This window comes from Lycorma delicatula, chromosome 4 (assembly GCF_047948215.1).
Source record: "Lycorma delicatula isolate Av1 chromosome 4, ASM4794821v1, whole genome shotgun sequence".
Taxonomy (NCBI): domain Eukaryota; kingdom Metazoa; phylum Arthropoda; class Insecta; order Hemiptera; family Fulgoridae; genus Lycorma; species Lycorma delicatula.
In genome coordinates, this window is record NC_134458.1 from 142,905,123 (window position 1) to 142,921,841 (window position 16,719).

A 16,719-nucleotide genomic window follows, 5' to 3' on the forward strand; every position below is an offset into this window, starting at 1 on the left:
TATTTCTTTGTCACATTAGTATTTTACATACATTTAATAGTGTTGTTTTATTGTTAGGATTTTCTTATTAAATTTTTATTCTCAGTGTTATCTGAGAAGGAGTCCTTTACGCTCCTCTTGGAATTAGTTAAATTTATTTTGGTTTTTTTTTAATTTATGTATTTTTAAGATTTTATCTGTGATAATACTTGTATGTTTTTGTGTTTAATCTTTTAGTTTAAATTTTTATTTTGTTTTGATTTTTATTTTATATTTTTGTTTTCCAAGCGATGATAAAGTTAAAATGTTTTTCGCCCCAAAAAAAGCTTTCCGAATTGATGAATGGGGTCTTCAACAAAGGTCTTGCAGTACATCTAATAACTTTGCATCAGTTGTGATAGTTCTTGGTCTTATCACTGCAAGGATGATTCTTTACAGTACTGGTTTCTTCTAATCACTGTACTGTTTTGATCAGTCAATTTACTTATTGGCCTTCTCTGTTTGGAAATTTATTATTAAATAAATCACATACATCTTGTAAAGGCTGAATTTTGTCACCATACCTGTACATCTTAAACAGAGTTGTTTTTTCAGTTTCACTTAAAGAAGGCATTGTTATTTGAAGATTTAATAAAACTAAATAAACGAACGAGAAAAATAAAACTTTGAACAAAAAACAAATTTGAACCACAAGTCAGTCCTACAACTAGCACTATGAAATTTCACCATTACAAGTATGTTGAAATAGAAAGGTGAAATGAGGCGTTAATAAGCTGCATTGTTTCAATGTAATACAAACTACATTGTTGTAAATTAACAGCTGATTTAATCAACTAAATATATAATACAATTTTTTAAGTAAGTATTTCCAAGTAATTTGTTTCATTTACAAATCAGCATTTACATCTTTTTGTTTCAGTAACAAATATTAGCTAATATTTGTTGACACAGAAAATTAATTTTTATTTAGAAAATAATATCAGTTGATACAGTCATTTAATTTGTTGTGGAGTTTAATTATTAGTTATTGTTTATTATCATCAATATTATAGCAGTTTAAAGTTCATTACTGTATGCAGTATGAATGTAAAATGCAATAAAGTTGTTCATGCAGTGCATTTTACGTTGTGTTATTGTTAACACGATTTTTCTGTCATTGCAACTTAAAATGCTTATAACTCGATAACGAAGTCATTAATAGAAAAACAAGTTTCACTATTGATTTTCTTGTAAAATTTTAAATCAAAATCACGCGTCATATGTATCCACCTTACTACTTAAAAATATTAAATTTGATACAATCTGGTGGATTCCAGATGACACACAAAAATTAAAAACCCATCGTAATACAGATTTTTTTTTGACCACGTAGAACCCCATTTCTCTCTACCTCCAAATATCTCTCGGATATGCAGTATAAACCTGTTTCCATACTTAAATATCACTCTATTTTATATTAAACCACCAGAACACACTAATTAAATAATTTAAAAGATAATAAGGTAAGTAGATTGGGGTTATTAATTTCTAATAACTAGTTTTTTTGTTATCCCGCATCTTCAGTTGGTATTAAATTTTACATTAAAACATATTTTTTTTTTTTTTTTGTCATTTAATTTGAAATTTTGAATAATTTATTTTAAAATATAAAACAATTCAAAAAATGAAAAGATTATGTTTTAATGTAATACACATAGAATTTATACCAACTGATGATGTGAGATATCATGAAAACTAGTTATTGGAAATTAATACAGTAAGTTTAACTTATTTAATTATTTTGTTTTTGGTGGCTTCTGTTTCACATAATATTAAATTTTATTAACACAGTTTTCAGTATGTTTATATATATATACTCACATGTATTGCATCTTATAAATAATTGAAATTAATGAACTTTGGCAAGTTGCATATCATAGCTTTATTTAAATCTCCTTTTATAATAGTATTCCAAATTAGTGAGTTTTATTGAATTTTGTCTTTTTTGTGGAGTTCATCTTTCCTTGTTTTTTTATTTTAAAATGGGTGTTTTTTATGTAGTGTGTTTTATGTCTGGCTGCAAATTTTGCTTCAGTTTTGGTTATTATTATTTTGTATAATAGTTTTTAAATTAAATCATTATGGTGTGAATCGTTTTGTAACTAGCGTTATGTATAAATTATATATACCTGTTAAAATTTATTTATTATTTGTTCATGTTTTATACTTCTATTATGGTTTATGTTGATAGGTTGTTAATTTATAAAATAAGACATTTAGATAATTTACCTTACCCAGTTTTGTTTATAAAACTCAGCTTTCTGTGTAAACTTAATATCACTATTTTTGTAACTTTTTGGTGATTTACACTTTGAAAATACAGTAAATATCATTTATAGTGATCTTCAAAGAACCGACAGTTTTAGGTCATTATAAGAGATAGTCACAATAAGTGATGTTTAATATGCCATCTACATGGGTAATGTAATATAGTAAAATAATAATCATTAAAAATAATAATAATAATCAATTTCTGTAATAAAATAATTAAAAAAAAAAAAAATATATGTAATAATAAATACAAATACAGTAGAGTAAAAGAAGATACTTTTTCTGCAAAAAGTCTGTTATTTTGCTATGTTTCGAACATTTTGTGTTGTAATACAGTTTTTGAAGATTGTTTTATAAATCAAAACAAACACTCTTTGTTTCTTCATTAGCAATTTCTGTAAAACTGAGAAACCGGCAAATGGTTTTCATTGCCACTAAAACTTCTGGAAGATTTGGCAGGTTGATGTCTTCATCATTGTTATTGCCTATGTCCCCATCTACATCTGCTAGTACTGAAGCCACTATATCATCATCTGTTATAGTTTCATGCGTTTCTAAATCTTTATCAACCTCCTGATAATCTTCAAACAATGCATTTGACAATGATTGATTTTGCAGACTTGCAGACTATTGCCCCATTCTGCTAAAGATTTTTCTTTACATGCGTCTTTACAACGTCAGTAACTTTGCCAGCCTGTGGTAAAAATCCTGCATTTTGAAAGCAATTTTTTACAGTCGGCGGAGAAACCTCATTCCATGATCTTTCTAACATAATTATAGCATCCAGAATAGTTATTTGTGTTTCCTTTTTCTTATTTAAATTGTGCATCATTTGTAAAAATTAGTTGGTTTTTGTAGTGGACTTTTAGAAACTTGATTACCACCTGGATCTAAGGGCAGTAAGACTACTCTTGTTTTCGGTGGTAAAAACACTAACTTTATACACGAAAGATTTCAAACATGTGGATGAGTCAGATAGTTGTCAATGAGCAGCAGCAGCATTTTGTCATTTTCAATCCTTAATTCACAGTCCCATTTTTGTAATTAAGACGTAAAGATATCACTTGTCATCCAAGCTTTCTTGTTACTTGTACATAACAGGAAGTGATTTCAAATTTTTAAAACATTGGGGTTTAGCACTTTTCCCTATAACCAGAATTTTTTTTTTGTCATTTCCAGTCATATTTGTAGCAATTAGTACTGTTAGTCTTTCTTTAGAATTTTCCCTCAAACACATTTTGCTTGTAAACCAAAGTGTTCTTTCTGGTGTCAGTTTAAAAAAAAGACTGGATTCATCAGCCTTAATAGATTTTTCATCCAAATAGCCCTCTTTTAATTTTAGCCAAATGGTTTCTAGTCATTTTTCTGACACACCAGTTGGAACTGCTGAGGCCTCGCCGCTTATTCTCCACGACACAATATCATGATGCTGATGGAACCATTATATCTGAAATGAAGTTATTTCACTTGGTTTATCAAATTTTTCAGGAAAATCGTTTGCCTTAGTTTGTAATATAGGGCTGCTAATAGGGATATCACTAGCCCTCTGATATTTAAACCATTTTAAAACAGTGCTTTGTCTATATCATTATGTTGACTAGGCTGTAATTTTTTTGATATCATAGAATTTGTTTAAAAATTTTTTTAAATTTTTTCACGGTTCTTGTATATCACCAATATTGTCGCATGACCTATGCCTAATTCTTGGGCAATGTCCTTATTAGTTTCACCATTCTCTAACCGCCAGAATAATAAGTGCCTTTTCGTTAATGTTTTTCGCAAAGTCATAATTAAATCACTATTAAATGAATTACACAGGATACGTAAAATAAAATACTGTACCTGCATGATATGATACACTCATAGCAAAAGATTAATAATAACTGAATGTGGCTGCTTCAGTTTACAATAATCTGGTACAGGAAGAAGAAAAGAAAAACAACTATAGTACTTATGCAGGTAAAAAGGAAAAGCTAACTCATTTTAATCGTCAAAATATTTCTTTAGCTACAATGTAGATATACTATGTTACTGACAAGTCACTTCCATCCATCATTACAAGCGATAAAATGTATTGCAATAGAAAAAATAAGTCATAATAACAACTATGTCACTACAACCGATGTAATTATAAACAATATATATACTGTATTTATGTATAACAGCACACCAAACCAACCCAAGAGAAGTTTTTTGGTCACTATATCTGATATATCATATATCTGATGTCATTATAAATGATACTTAGTGTATTTACATTTTTTCTTTTTTTCTACATATTCTGCTTTAAGAAGTCTTAAAAAATGTTGTAATGTGGAACATATCTGAAGGAAAATGTTTGTTAACTGTAAAATAAATTTTTTTTGTTCAAAAATGGATAATCTGAATGAATTCCCTTAATAATAATATATTCCTGTACTTTTTTGGTGTTATGCTGAAATATTAAATTTTTATTGATTTTTTTCAGTTAAACCATAATCTGATGATGCAACTAATTATTCACTGATAGCAAATATGTTATTAAATGATACCTATCAATAAATTAAATTATTTTTATCATAAAATAATTTAAAGAAAACCAAACCAACATACATAGCATTTATAGACTTAGAAAAGACATTTGATAACATAGACAGGAATAAAATTTCAGCATTTTAAAATTAGGGTTCAAGTGGAGAGATAAAAGAATTGCTAACATTTGCATAAACCAAACTGCAACAGTAATAATTGCAATTTGCAATTATTACTGTTGCTTTTTAATCTTTACATAGAACTAGCAGTTATTGATGTTAAAGAACAATTTAGATCCAAAGTAACAGTGCAAGGTGAAAAGAAAAAGCTGCTAAGATTTGCTGATGATATAGTAATTCTAGTTGAGAGTAAAATAGATTTAGAAGAAAGAATGAATGGCAAGGATGAAGTCCTACGCAAGAAACTACTGCATGAAAGTAAACAAGAACCAAATGAAATTAATGAAAAGTAGTATAGAACAGACTATGGAGGTAGAAGAATTTTGTTATTTGGGAAGTAGAATTACTAAAGATTGTCGAAGCAGGAGCGATATAAAATGCTGAATAGCACAGGTGAAACGAGCTTTCAGACAGAAGTATAATTTGCTTACATCGAAGATTAATTTAAATGTCAGGAAAACATTTTTGGAAGTACATATTTGGAGCAAAACTTTATATGGAGGTAAAACTTGGACGATCGGAATACCTGAGAAGAATAGATTAGAAGCTTTTGAAATGTGGTCCTATAGGAGAATGTTAAAAATCAGATGGTTGGATAAAATGACAGATGAAGAGGTATTGCAGCAAATTGATGGAAAGAAGCATTTGGAAAAATGTAGTTAAAAGAAGAGACAGACTTTTAGGCCACATATTAAGGCATCCTGGAATAGTTACTTTGATATTGGAAGGACAGGTAGATGGGAAAGATTGTGCAGGCAGGCAACGTTTGGAATACGTAAAGCAAATTGTTAGGGATGTAGGATGTAGAGGGTATACCAAAATGAAATGACTGGCACTAGATAGGTAATCTGGCAGAGCTGCATCAAACCACTCAAAAAAAATCATAAAATAACAAATCTCCTCCCCAACTTTGTTGCATGCATTATTTATGAACATCTTCCATCAATTATAATAAGACACCAATTATTTTAATTGACCTCTGCTAGGCTAAACTTGAATAGTCAAAAATCTAGTTAATTGAATGTCCTTCATGTACATCTGTAGATATTATTCTTTTTCATTTAATGTACACATTATCAAAAAATATGAAAAAAATTAATTCAATGAAAAAACATTTTATTATTAAAAATCATTCACATATTCAAAGAGAAAAATTATATTGGTAACTTAACATATTTTTTAAACAATAATTAATAATTTAAATAGAGTATAAAATTTACTTCTTAAAACTAACATACAATTTCTTTTTAAGAAAATGTATGTTATTATTCATTATGTAATTATATTTAATATATATTTAGTTTAATTTAATTTATATATATTTATTCATTATATCTAAAAATGATCTATTATTTTATTTTAAAAAAAGTTTTAATTAATATATATATATATAAATTGGAGTGTATATTATAAATTGGGTAACCATATAATTTGTACCTTAGTCAACATTATAATTGTAATTTTAGTGTTAGAATGACAAATACTATGTGATTAGAATTAATTATTTTATATCTTCATTACTGATCTATTTGGGAGATGTGTTTGGGTTTGAGGTAACACATAAATGACATTATATAATTTGATGGCCCTCAGCTTTCAGGAATTATGAGGGAGTAGCATCCTGGAGATTGAAGGAGTGGAAAATAAAATAAAATATCACTGTTCAGTACTATCTGTAGAATAAAATGTTTCTTGTATTCATTAATATTTTATAATAGATACAAGTTTGCTTCAATGCAAGCTGCTTTCTGTAATTAATTATTGTGGCTGATTGCTTTGTTGTCAATGTCAAAAAAACTGTGTGTATTAAAATTCACTTTTTGTAGCAAAAACTCGCTGTTAAAAGGGTGTCAACATGTTTGTTGTATCTAGTATCCTGATATAATATTCTTTATTCAGTGTAATCGCCTTTTACTATGAAAAACGTTGCAACTGTTTATATCTCATATTTGTTTACTTACTATTATCAAATTTAAAAACTGTAAAGTTTAGTTTAAATTACTTGATTGTGAAAAAAGTAATGACTAGTGCTGCTGGTACTGAGAGATTTGTCAAACATTCCCTAAATAATATGAGTGAGTGCTCTTTTATCTGATGCTCATGAATAACAAACAAGCTTTAGTTATATATAAACGTAATAACCAACATCAGTTGTTTTGTTTTATTTTATTGAAATTGTTTTAAGATTCATATTATTCCTTTGTACTGATAATTATATTTTAAATTCTATTAATATAAACCACCTAGTACAGAATATTAAGATAAGACATATCTTACCTTAATTTTATCTGTATAACTACTTCTGCAGATCCTGCGTAATCAGTTATGGTAGAATTCATTTTAAAATAGATCATGGTTTATTTTAATAACATTGTGTATAATTAATTTTTTAATATCTTTATTTAATAAAATGAATTCAATCATGACGGGGGATGGCGATCCTTCAAAAGTTCTATAATGATAAAATTAAGGTAGGACCTCAGTATTGTGTACCAGGTGGTTTATATTAATAGAATTTAAAATATAATTTATTGTTTTGTGTGGGGATTGTAAAAACAGTATGTTTTAACCATTGATCCTACTTGATTGCTTGTTTCCGTCCCTAATATCTTTCCATTTTTCTCTTTATCTATGTTACTTAAAAAATATTTTTAAAAAAACGTTTATTTAAAACGTCAAGATTCAAAATTATTTATTTAGTAATTAAAGGAAGAATTGAGTCTATAAAGCAATTAGGTGTGTGAAACTAATAAATAAACATCTATGACCAAGATTGACTAACTAGGATACTAAGATTTTAGACTTTAAAGTATCAAATAAATAACCCAATCTTGAAAGATGTAAGAAGCTAATATTTAACAAGTTGTACATTTTCTTTTCAGAAAATTTATTATCACACTTGAATCATATTTACGAAGTACTAATTTTCAGTTGTAATTGATTATTAACAAAGAACTAAAATGTGTAGTGTTTCTGATTTACCTTTAGATTTCAGGTTTCTCTGTCTATTTGGTGTTACAAAGTGTTTAACCCTTTGTGTACTGTGATTTAGTACTGGAAAGTATGCCTGATGTTTATTGTCACATATTTCTGATATATGTAGCAGACATGTGTGCTTTTTAACTTCTACACAATTATTAGTGGTTGTGTTTAGCATTTTAGGAAGTATTGAATTCATGTGTAACTGATTTCTGATTATTTTTTTCCAGTGCTTCTGGTTGTCCAATTGCAAATCGCAACAAGATGCGTGTTCTTGAGAGTGGCGGTACAGTTGAACAACATAAAGCAGCAATGGCTGCTGTAACAGCTGCAGCAGCCGCAAAATTGGATAGTGTTAATTGTCCTACACCTGGCTGTGATGGCGCTGGCCATATTAATGGCACTTTCCTTACACATAGATCTTTATCTGGATGTCCTACTGCTTCGTCAACGCCTCATCCTCACCCCTTACCGATTGGTATGCCACCAAAAAAGCCTATACATAAATATGGTTCAGATGAGATGTGCCATATGCCGTACCCTAAACCACCTAATAGTAAGTCTAGAATTGTTAAGCAGAGGTTTATTTTATATAACTTACAGGACTTTTTATGTATTTTATTATATAAATTTATTATTATGAAATGGTAGAAGCAGTGTTATAGTAATATGAAAATATTCTTTGAACTATTTTTTACTTACTAATAGTAAGTCTAGAATTGTTAAGCAGAGGTTTATTTTATATAACTTACAGGACTTTTTATGTATTTTATTATATAAATTTATTATTATGAAATGGTAGAAGCAGTGTATAGTAATATGAAAATATTCTTTGAACTATTTTTTGTTTGGTAAAATGGAACTGTACTTTCTATGTGCAAAAAAATTATTCAAAATAGAAATACCATCTCAATTGAATCATTTAAGGGGGATTGTCATCCCAGAAGCTTGCTGAGCCAAGAATAAAAGTAAAAGTAAAAGTATTTTAACACTGATATTAGCAGTGGTATATTTTTAAAGGTTATTTTTACCCATGACGGAACAGAGACTGTGTATGTGTTTGTGATAAGAGTTTATGTGTGCATGTGTATGTATTTTGCCATTTACTGATTTCGATGCGGTTTTTTACATTACATAGGTATCACTTCAGAGCAGGTTCTTAGACATGTATTACGGTTATAGGACACCAGTGAGTGTTGAACATAGATGTTATATGATTATAACAATTATAGGACACCAATGGGTGGTGACTGGCGATGGTATATGCATTTGGAGTAAGAGGTTTTGTGTATGTATGTCTGTTACCATTTTCCTCAAAAACTATTGGACTGATTTCGATGTGGTTTTTTGCATTGCATAAGTATCACTTCAGAGCAGGTTCTTAGAGATATTTTTTACAGTTATAGAATATCAGAGGGTGCTGAATGGAGACTGTGTATGCATTTGGGAGTAAAGGTTGTAAACACAGTAACGTTTCTCTAAAACGGGTGGGCCAATTTTGATGCAGTTTTTTGCATTAGATAGGTATCACCTCAGAGCATATTCTTAAATTAGTTTTATGGTTATAAGCTGCCAAGGGGTGCTGCAGTAGATATGTTTCTTCAAAACAGCTTTGTGGATTTAAAAAAATTTTTAACTTTATCACTTGTATATTTTATTTTTGTATAAAGAATAAAACATTATTATCATTATGTGCAGATTAATCGTATTGGTTGATTGGTGTTCAGATCAGTTTTTCATTTAATGTATAACAACATTTTATAGCAACATTGCTTACTTTATTTATATTACAAAAAAATGTTTCTTGTTAAAAATATAATCATTTCTCTAATTCAGTAAGTTTTTCATAATGGTGTGATGAGTTCACACAACATAACATTTTGTGTACAGTCAAACAAACAGAACCCAATCAATTTTATTTCAATAAAATCATTATCACAATCTGACAATGTTGACATCAAGTTACTGCAACATGTCAGCAAAACTTTCATTGTGGTGTTCTTTTTCTTCTGCTGTAAGAACCCTAAGGACTGCCTTGGAACAAACATCTGTCATGTTTAGATCCTGGTGCAAAATTTTCCAATGTCTTTGTCGATGTTTTTGGCCTCAGTTATCATTCAGATGCTGAATCTGACATTCAGTTGAGCATTCATTGGCTAGATATCACATTATTATTAACAAGTAGCCACTTGATTTAAAGCATCTACAGTAATTTTGCTTCAAACAAGAACTAGGAGATTAAATAAGACTATAATGAAAAAAGAACGTAATTTGTTCAGTTGATGTTACTAAATTTTTATATCAATTAGTGCACTGTTGTTATTTAATGAAACATTATTTTTAGTAGAATAAGTTTATACTTGTACAATTTTTTAATATATAATGGTTTTATTCTGAAAAATAAGCAATTTAAGAAAATTTTCCATTATTTTTTAATAAAATGCTTACTAAATTTTCACAAAGCTGTATTTAATACATGTTAGTTACTAAATAAATAATGTAATTTTATCATTAGTTCAGCCAAGTAGTGTTGATATAATAGAGAAACAAACAATTTTTCCTATATATGTAATTTGCATGCTACTATGTATATTGTGTAATTTTGTAAATCCCTAGTGTCTGGAACGTTTGTGTAAGGATTTTTTTTTCAATTTTATATTTAAATTAATAGTTACTTACATATGAATTGTGGAAATTGTACATTCAATATCAGTACCTATTCACATATTTAATTAGTCTTTCATTTAGTTCAGGACGAAAGTTAACTTCTACATTTTTTCTCAACTGTAAAGGTATTATTTTACATTACTGCAAGTATATAAGGATCAACTGCTCCAAAGTTCACTGTCAGATAAGCAAACATGACTTTGTAGCATTTTGAATTACTGACACACACCATGCCTTCTCATGTTCTCGGATGACCCAAAAGGTGTTTCATTGGCATCGTGAAATTATGCGTGCATGGGTGTGTGAGTGACTTGTTTTTTGCTTAATATTTCAACTGTTTGCTTATTTATAGCTGCAGCAGAGATGTTGAGCATGGTATTGTGTGCAGGCCTTGACGGTGGAGGAGGTACTGGACCTGGTGGAGAAGACCTGTTCACTTTGGAAGCAGAAATTACTGAACTTCAGCGTGAGAATGCAAGAGTTGAATCACAGATGTTACGGTTGAAAACAGATATCAGTGCCATGGAAGCACATCTAAGACATGGAGAGAAAGTAAGAATAGTTTCTGTACTGCAATTTATTATTTTTAAGAGGGATATATATATATATATTGTCATTTATATTAGTGATTACTTATTCTGTATAGTTGCTATATACAGTGCCTCTAAAGAAACTGAAAAAATTTCATTACATGTTTTATAATAAGAATAAAGAAAAACGTTCATATAAGATGGTCTAAAAAACGTTTCATATTAAAACTTTACAGCTACAGAACTTTAGTTTGATTTTTGTTCCAAGATTAAAATGAAGCCATACTAAAATTCATAGAATCTAAATTACTAGATAAATTTGATAGTTTCATATGGTTTTTGACCTGAATAATTATGTAAAATGATCTTAGAATTGTAAAACAAAAAAATTGATGGTGCGAAACATAGTCTTTTAGGTTTGACATATAGTAAAACATATTAAAACTCATTCTTATAATATTTGCTCAAAAAGTTCTCTTTTACTGTCAATACAATGTTCTGCTCAATTTAAATTTCCTTGGGTGGCTCTTCTTAATGTATCAGAATTGTTTTGTGTATATTCAGCTGCGTTAAACTAGCAATGAATGAATTTTTGTTGCTAATTTTGCTTTTCTAGTTTCTCTTTGGATACTAACAGTTTCAACTAACCTAACAATATTTTTTAATTTGAGAAACAAATAAGAATCATAGAGTGAAATTAGAGTCTTGTTAGTGGGTGCTTGAATTCTTTCCAGCTGAAATTTTTAATCATCGTTTGAGTTTTGTAGGTAAGTATAGGAAGTATTATTATGACATTAATAATAATTTATTATTATTTTCAATCAAACCATAAAAAACATCTTTACAACATAAAATAATACAAACTAAACACATGAATTGAAGGAAAATTAAGAATCTGCGTAGAAAACCCTGTGTTATTACCATCAGGAAAATAATTCTGCATGTAAAAAATCAAAAACCCAACAAAAACTTAGGAGTCGCATGTGGTTGAAAACTAATTATTCCTACATAAATATATTACAAATAAATTTAACATTTAATTGCTTTTCATGATTTTGGTAGGATTGAAAATAAGGTTAGTTTTATCACTATGCATATAAGTATATTATTTTACTGAAATTAATCTAAGATTCATATTTCATATTATTCATCCTTAAGTTAAATTATATTTTTAATTCTATTAATATAACCACATAGTACAGAAAATTGAGATAAGAACATAATTTAATTTTACCATGAAAGTACTTTCATGGGATCCCACATCCTCAGTCGTGATTGAAATATTTAATTAAACTGCATATTAAAAATAATGAAAATTGCGTATTAATTTATTATATGAATGCTACTATCTGTTGCAAATTTTTATAAGCCTGTTTCCCTCAAACATAGTCTGATTATCAAACTGAAATTTTGTTTGTATTTTATATATATAATATTTTTGTAATATATTTAATTTTATATCATCTTTATTAATTTATAATATTTCTAAATTTTTATTAATATCAGAAATATAATGTTTACTGTTTATTAGATGGTCTGCTACATTGGATAAACTAATTTAATATTTTTGTAATTTCTATAATGTTCAAGAAATCTAGTTTTAAAGGATCTATTTGTTTTTCCTATATAAATGCCATCATAATCATTACATTTAATTTTATAAATTCCACATAGATAGTTTATTTTTTATTATTATTTTTTTTTTATTTTTTACTTAGTAATTATTAGGTTAGTATGCTGGTTAAAATATCTCTTTATTGTAGTTTGTATGTTAACATACAAACCTAAAAACCACATAATAAACTATTTAAAAAACAGAAATAATATATCTATACATACATATACACACATCTGTATACATACTTACGCTCTTTTTAAAAATAAAAAATTTAATAGTAGTTTTGTTTTACAATTCTGAAACCATCTATCTATTTCAATCATACAATGATTACTTAATCATTCTAATTAATATTTAAATAAATTATATATTTATTATTTATTATGAAAAAACATCATTACAAATTGAAATATTCAGACAGATTTATTGTAAGAAAAATTTAATTGCTAATAAATTGTTACAGAAATAATTTCGTGTTCATCAGTTATAAATATTCTTTCTAATTAATCCTTGCTTTTCATAGCATAAACTTCGTTTTTTATGACCATTTCATTAAAGTACATATATATATATATATATATATATATATATATATATATATATTTTTATATACAATGCATAGGTCCCATACATTTGAACGGTATTTTTAAATTCTTCTTATTTAGAAGGAGTAAAATAATTATCTAAAGTTTCTCCTACGCCTATTTAAAATTTGGATCAAAATTCCTTCACATAAACAGAAAAAATCTAAAACCCCAAGAAGTGCTTAAAGCCCTTAATATATTCGTAATTCTCCAAAAATATAAATTGAAAGTGACATTATGAAATATTCCTAATCACATATTTCTACACTACCGTTGGAGATTAATTACTGTACAGTTTTATTTGTCCCTCCATCAAATTAAGCCATAATTAAGTGACACTTTGTAAGTGGAAAATATAATATTTTAAAAATTTACAAAGGACATAAAGCTCTTAAAAAATTTAATTTCTTTACAGAGCTACTTATTTGTTTGTTTTAATTAAACAATATGATTTTTCCAGGTTAACTGATTACTTACAATAATTCCCAGGTACTAATTATATTTGTTTGATTAATTACATTACACAGCATTGGTGATGTATCTATGCATTGTGAGTATTGATCCAATTTAATAATCTCATCTAAATTGCAATCAGTATACTTAAATTCAAATTCCAAGTGCTTAGTATCCTTTTCAGGTAAGTTTTTGTAAATAACTACCACTTCCCCTCAGACTCAGATCATGCTCAACCAAACAGTGCAATAAATGAATTATTTGTGCTCTATAGCACAAGACTGTATCATGTGTGAAAAACTAATTGGCCTCTAAATTCACCATTGTGCAAATTATTTATGATAACAAATTAGGGCCCAACACTGAACCTGAGGAACTCCATGTACTCATATTTTTCAAGTAAGTAATATATCACATTAATAGTACTCATATTTTTAAAGAAACCACCTGGCACAATTTTTTCATATTCAGAATGTTTATTTATAATTTCATCTAGGATATCCAAAATTGTGAAAAAATTACTTATCAAATCCAGGAAGAGTGAATTATTTGTCATTAAAAATTTAATTGGCCATTTTTTGCTTTTGTTCTTCAGCCACAGGAGAGGGTTGTCAGCGATGATTTTCATGAAATTCAGTCTTCCTTTATGGAGTGTAATACATTTTAAATAAGTGCTTGGTTTATTCATAACTCATCTTGCATTTTCCTATAAATTTTTGCTGGGAGAAATTTGAAGTCGCACTTCAAATTTCATATTTGGCATGATTGTTTTTTTTAACATTTAAACACTCAGAAATGCATCGATTAAGTTATTTACTTTTCACAAAAATAGGTAATTTTTTTTGTTAGTGACCATGTTTATAATTTTAAAGAAATTTTAATTCCTCATATGTGTTTTTCTTTACAGGAATCACAAGCAATCACACAAAGGAGCAACAATTTGAATGAATATTATGAAAGTTTACGTAATAATGTTATTACTTTGCTGGAACATGTACGATTACCAAATGGTAGTGGTACCGGACCACCAGAAAAAATGGGACATGAGAATTTTGATAGTTATCTTAGTAAATTGCAAACACTTTGCAGCAGTGGTGGTGAAGGTACTCCAGGTTATTGTGATGAAAATAATCGGCCATTGTATGAAACTGTTAAATCTGCACTGCAAGATTTTACAGTATTACCTACACCCATATGAACCCCCCCACCAGTCTGGGCACAAAACAATCATCCTGATTATTATACTCGGTGAGATGATGCCTAGACTTTTTTTATGTAAAAAAAATAAATACATAAACTTACGTGTATTTTATTTGTTGTATTTTTTTTTTAAAGAAGAAAATAGTGATTAATGTTTTTAAGGCTGCCATAGATTTCAAGTGTCAGTTTAATATTGACTTTAATGAAATCAGTCTGTGAAAGTGAGTGTCAAATAGTTGATATTATTATCAGCATATTACTTATTGGAGTTTGAAATGAGTGAAATATTTCAAGAGTATTAATTATTTATAATAAAAAAATAGTCTTTTATTTACAACTGAATTTTTTTTCATAATTTATTTTTTCTTTTTCCATCTGAATTATTTATTTTGCATTTTTGATATTTAAGTTTTGCTAGGTTTTTGTTTGGTTATATATAAATGAATTTAAAATAATATAGGACAATGTTAATACATTACGTAATTAATGATGTGAATACGTATTTTTATAAAAAAAATGTGTAAAATAATTTTTCTATGTGTATATTATTACATGAAAATTGATGATCTCTTCTTAAATACAGAATTAGAACTAATCTTCAAAGTATTAATGTATTTGTATTTGTGTATTACAGATAAGTTATAAAAAATATATTATTAAATATATTAAAAAACCCAGATATTTTTAAACAAAAATGAATCATTGTTGTTTAATATATTATGTAGTGTTATTAATTGTTTTAATAATTTTTACTGAATCAAAAATAAGCATAGCGAATCCATATTAGAGTTTATTTATTGTAAGTGTAATGTAAAATTTGGCATATAAGTATCACCACTACTGTTTTCCTGTTGAAAAAGATTGAATTTTGATAAATTGAACTGCACAGTGTACAAACTTGTTATCAAGCTTTAATGTAATATTATTTAAAAACATAATCAATTTTCAACTTGATACATATTATGAACAGTAGGGCTAGAAATGGACTAAAAAATGGTAGATGAGATAAAAATGCTAATATTGGTTATAAGATGAAGCTTCCTGTGTAGTTGAATTCAGCTGTGAAATCGTAGCGCTGGACAGCACAGTGATACAAAATGGAGCAGTTCTTTTCTGTTATTGGGGAACCATACCTGTTTTTTACACCAAAATTATTAATACCTAAATTAAAATGTAATTTAAATTGAACTTTCTTTTCTAAAATTTTTTACTTTTTTTTTTTTAATTGAGATTAAAGAAATTTACTTATTCATTGAAAAGTTTAAAATCGTAACTAGAGATAAAAAATTATTACCTATCTGCAGGAATTATAATCATCATAGCTTACCAGTATTATGGAATTATTCAGATCTTTTATTCATCAATATTTAACAGAACCATGTACTACTAAACAATACTGAGGTGCCAATAATCATGTTAGAATAAAATGTGGACAGAAATCTCAAATAATAATCGGCAATAATCATTGGCATCAGATAGATCATTGCCATTAAACTTTATATATAAATAAAACTGAAAACAATTAAAATATATACATATAGTGATGCTCAATTAACATATAAAAAATATTGTTTAATCATTATTATTTGAAAAATTAAATTCATTTGTGTAATTTTAAAAATGATTGTTAATGATTTAAAATACAAATCATTATTTAGGAAATCAACTGGCCTAACTACATATATAGTTATTTTGGTTGCTTCTATTTG

At 27.5% G+C, this 16,719-nt stretch overlaps 1 protein-coding gene across 1 annotated transcript in view; it reads left to right on the top strand.

The window, feature by feature from the left end:
* LOC142322948 (uncharacterized) overlaps positions 1-15,220 on the top strand; it is a 224,878-nt gene extending 209,658 nt beyond the window's left edge. The window contains exons 15-17 of the mRNA XM_075362041.1: positions 8,189-8,484; positions 10,984-11,177; positions 14,718-15,220. Coding sequence (XP_075218156.1) covers positions 8,189-8,484; positions 10,984-11,177; positions 14,718-15,008 — 781 coding nt within the window. The 3' untranslated portion in view covers positions 15,009-15,220. The remainder of the gene's footprint in view (positions 1-8,188; positions 8,485-10,983; positions 11,178-14,717) is intronic.
* Positions 15,221-16,719: the final 1,499 nt, after the last annotated feature.